This window comes from Mandrillus leucophaeus, unplaced genomic scaffold (assembly GCF_000951045.1).
Source record: "Mandrillus leucophaeus isolate KB7577 unplaced genomic scaffold, Mleu.le_1.0 Scaffold302, whole genome shotgun sequence".
NCBI lineage: Eukaryota > Metazoa > Chordata > Mammalia > Primates > Cercopithecidae > Mandrillus > Mandrillus leucophaeus.
Window position 1 is genome coordinate 357447 of NW_012103166.1, and position 3731 is coordinate 361177.

At 44.1% G+C, this 3731-nt stretch overlaps 1 protein-coding gene across 2 annotated transcripts in view; it reads left to right on the forward strand.

Annotated features, from left to right (window-relative positions):
• GPR156 (G protein-coupled receptor 156) overlaps positions 1-3731 on the forward strand; it is an 87222-nt gene that overhangs the window by 76057 nt on the left and 7434 nt on the right. For both annotated transcript variants that reach the window (XM_011987166.1, XM_011987167.1), the window contains exon 8: positions 2880-3038. In XM_011987166.1, coding sequence (XP_011842556.1) covers positions 2880-3038 — 159 coding nt within the window. The remainder of the gene's footprint in view (positions 1-2879; positions 3039-3731) is intronic.

Genomic DNA, 3731 nt, shown 5'->3' on the forward strand with positions numbered 1-3731 from the left:
AAGAAGAAGAAGAAGGGAGGGTGGGAGGGAGGGAGGAAGGAAGGAAGATGAGGTGTTCGAGCTCAGTCTTGAAGGAAACATAAGAGTTCATTGAAGAGATGGGGGAAAGTAGGTGGCATTTCTGATGGAATAACATGACCAGAGGCAGGGAGGTGAGAGAGAGAGTAGGGTATGTTTGGAGCACCACAGTCTTTGTTATTTTTGAAGCACAAATGGAAACCAGGGGGAGAATGACAAGACTAGGGAGATGCACACCTGGGGAGCTTCTGAGGCCCTGCTGGATCCTGTTAAAGAGTTGACATTTAGTCGCACCGTATTAGTTTCCCATTGCTACTGTAACAAGTTATTACCATAAGCTTAGTGGCTTAAAATAATAAGCCTTCATCAACTGAGTGAGGACGTGGGCATGGCACGGTATTATTATTAATAATAATAATATTTTTTTAATATTATTAAAAAATAATAAAATTTATTATCTTAAAATTTTGGAGGTCAGAAATCTGAAATAAGTCTTATTTGGCTAAACTTGAGGTGTCAGGAGGTCTGTATTCCTTCCAGAGACATGAGGGGAGAATCTGTTTCCTTATCTTTTTCAGCTTCTAGAGGCCGCCTGCATTCTTGTGCTTATTGTCCCCTCCTCCACCTTATAAGCCAGCCGGGTTCAAATCTGCCAGAAGAGATTCAGATCTCTGTCTCTCTCGCCCCTGTTTCCATTGTCACATCTCCTTTTCCAACTCTAGCTCTCCTCCCTCCTTCGTATAAGAATTCTTGCAATTACATTGGGCCCACCTGGATAATCCAGAATAATCACGCCTCTTGAAATCCTTAATCACATTTGCAAAGTCCCTTTTGCCACATAAGGTCACATATTCACAGGCTCCAGGAATTAGGATGAGAGTGAACATCTTTGAGACGCCACTGTTCACTCTGCCACAGCCCTATAGCCCAGAGGCTCAGAAAACCAGAATCTGCCTGTCCTTCTGGAGGAAGGCAGAGGAGAGGCCCTGAATTGTGAAATTCATAGCTGGATTCCAGAAACCCTGAAGGGTTGAGCCTCATCTTCACAAATGAGAAATGGAGGGCTAGAGTAATCAAGGGGGATCTTGGCTCCACTTGGCCGGTTTAGGGAGAGAAAGACCAAAAGCCCTGGGAGGGCCCTTATGCCAGTGCTGAGCTGCTCCTCTGCCAGCCCTGCAGAGAGGCCTCAGGCTGGGAGTGCTGGGGGAGATGAAGGAAAAGCTGTACTGCAGCACTGCCAGGGTCAGTGCAAGGAGAATAACCCTAGGAGGTCTGATTCATCCACCCAAGGCCACAGATGACCTTGTGGTATTGGCTCCAGTAGCTCCCAAGTAGGGTGGTGAGCTGAGAGCATCCTTTTGTGGGGAGGGAGCCTTCAAGAAGGGCATCTGAGAGGGGAAGTACCAGGCCTGACCCAGCACAGGTCACACAAACTCCTGGTGCCATGATGGACTCATGATGAATCAGCAGAGGACCCAAGAGGACTTGGGTGATAATATCAATTTCAATGGCATTGAAATTGATGGCAGAATTCAGAATACTATCTGAGATTTACAAAATTTGGTTTACACTCCATGGTCAGAGCTTAATAAATGTTTGATAGATGAGTAAAGAAATCCCAGGTTCCCTTTGAGGCTCCCCACAGACACCACAGCATCATTTCTAGAACCAAGGTCCCAGGGTCCCTAGTGTCCATCACTAAGACACTTAGTTATGGGGAGTCCTGAGGGGAAAACAGAGGCCTTCCCCACCATGGCTTCCTGTGTCACTCACATTACTGGCATTCGGTGGGTCAGCAGTGCCCCACAGACTCAGGCAGAGGCTGCTGTTTCTATGTTCAGCTTCATCCCTATTCAACTAAACCAGCCCATGCCTCTGCAGAGTGTTCCTCGAGACCTGAAGAGCTTTCCCTGGACTGCCACTGTTAATAGTCTCCCTCTTCATCAACTGAGTGAGGACGTGGGCATGGCACGGTGTCCTGCTAACAGCTGTAGTTGTGCTGCTAAGTGGCTGTGTAAACTTAGACAGCCACACTCCTGAGCCTTTCCTAGTTTGTCAAAGAAACTAGATGATGAGCTAGAGCATCCTGATGTGACGAGGGGGCCGCCCTCAAAGGCCCTCCGAGCCTTGATTATTGACTGGGGTTAGAAGTTCACTCAAAGGAACTGAATTTTCAATAGCAGCAAGCACACCATTACTGAACAAATGAAAAATAATTAAATAGCTGCATGCTATTTTGAAAAAGTTTCATTTGAAACATATAGTGTTCAGATTGCTTAACCCCAGGATAGCTGCTAACTCTGGCTTTAGAATGTGCCGGTAGAAGAAACTTCAGCTCTGGTTTTCTTTGATCAGTTTGGCAATGGATAGGCAGATGGGCTAAGGCTGTTCTATTTTATCTACCTGTCCTATTCTTCCTTTGGAGGTTTTTGTTTGTGTTTGTTTTGAGGGTGTTTTGGGTTTTTTGTTTATTTGTTTGCTTGCTTGTTTGTTTTTAAGATTGGGTCTCAGTCTGCCACCCAGGCTAGAGTACAGTAGCACAACAGTAGCTCACTGTAGCCTCAAACTCTTGAGCTCAAGTGATCCTCCCACTTCAGCCTCCTGAGTAGCTGGGATTACAGGAGTGAGCCATTGCACCCGACCCTTTGGCATTTTAAAAATTATATAACCTTAACATTCCCTATACCTTTTGTCATTACAATCTATGAGCCCTCCAGAGCACAGTGCATTTTAAGGAGAGAATAGCCTGTGCATGTGTGTATCTGTGATAGTGTCATTCCTTCGTGTTTATGAGAAAGAGTGAGAGAATGTGTTTCTGGATGTATAATTAAATAAATAACATGTGTTCTTTTACCTAACAGCTGAAGCAATGGAAGGCATTTGAAGAGGAAAACCAAACAATCAGACGCATGGCCAAATATTTCAGCACTCCCAGCAAAAACTTCCATACCCAGTATGGTGAGGAAGAGAACTGCCACCTGAAGGGAGGGAAAAGCTCCATGGAGAGGCTCCTCACAGAAGTAAGCTCCGCCCCTGCCTGGAAGATTCCCTGTAAAGGATCCAATCAGTATCGGTGGCCCCTGAGGCTCTTATTGCTAATGTTTTCTTTTCCTTTGATTCTCCCACTTCCCTTAACAGCAAAAGCAAAACCTGACACACAGCTACTTCATTCAATGGACAGATGTTTAATGAGTCACTCCTATGTGCCAGGCATTGTGCCAATGAACAATGAACAAAAGCATGGTTCCTACCCTCCCAGAGCTCACAGTCTAGTGGAGGAAATAGAGATTCATTCATCAAGCAAACATGTAATTATAAATTGTCATAAGAATTATGAAAGAAAAATCAGAGAGGTAAGACAGAATAATGTGTGGTAAGGGCAAGAAAACATAACTTAGACCAGTCAGAAAAGACTCATTGAGCTGAGGGCTGAAGGTTAAGTACAAATTAGCCAGGCAAAGACTACAGGGAAAAGTATTCCAAGCAGAGGGAACAGCATTGTAAAGACCCTGAAATGTGATGGACACTAGCTTCTCTGTGATACATTTTCTCTTTTTTTCTTTTTTCTTTTTCTTTTTTTTTTTTTTTTTTTTTTTTTTTGAGATGGAGTTTTACTCTTGTAAAACTAGGCACTGTCTAAACACAGTCTCGAGGATTACATGATTCGGCAGGTCTCTGTGCCTTTTACTTTCTTTGAATTTTTTTTTTTTTTT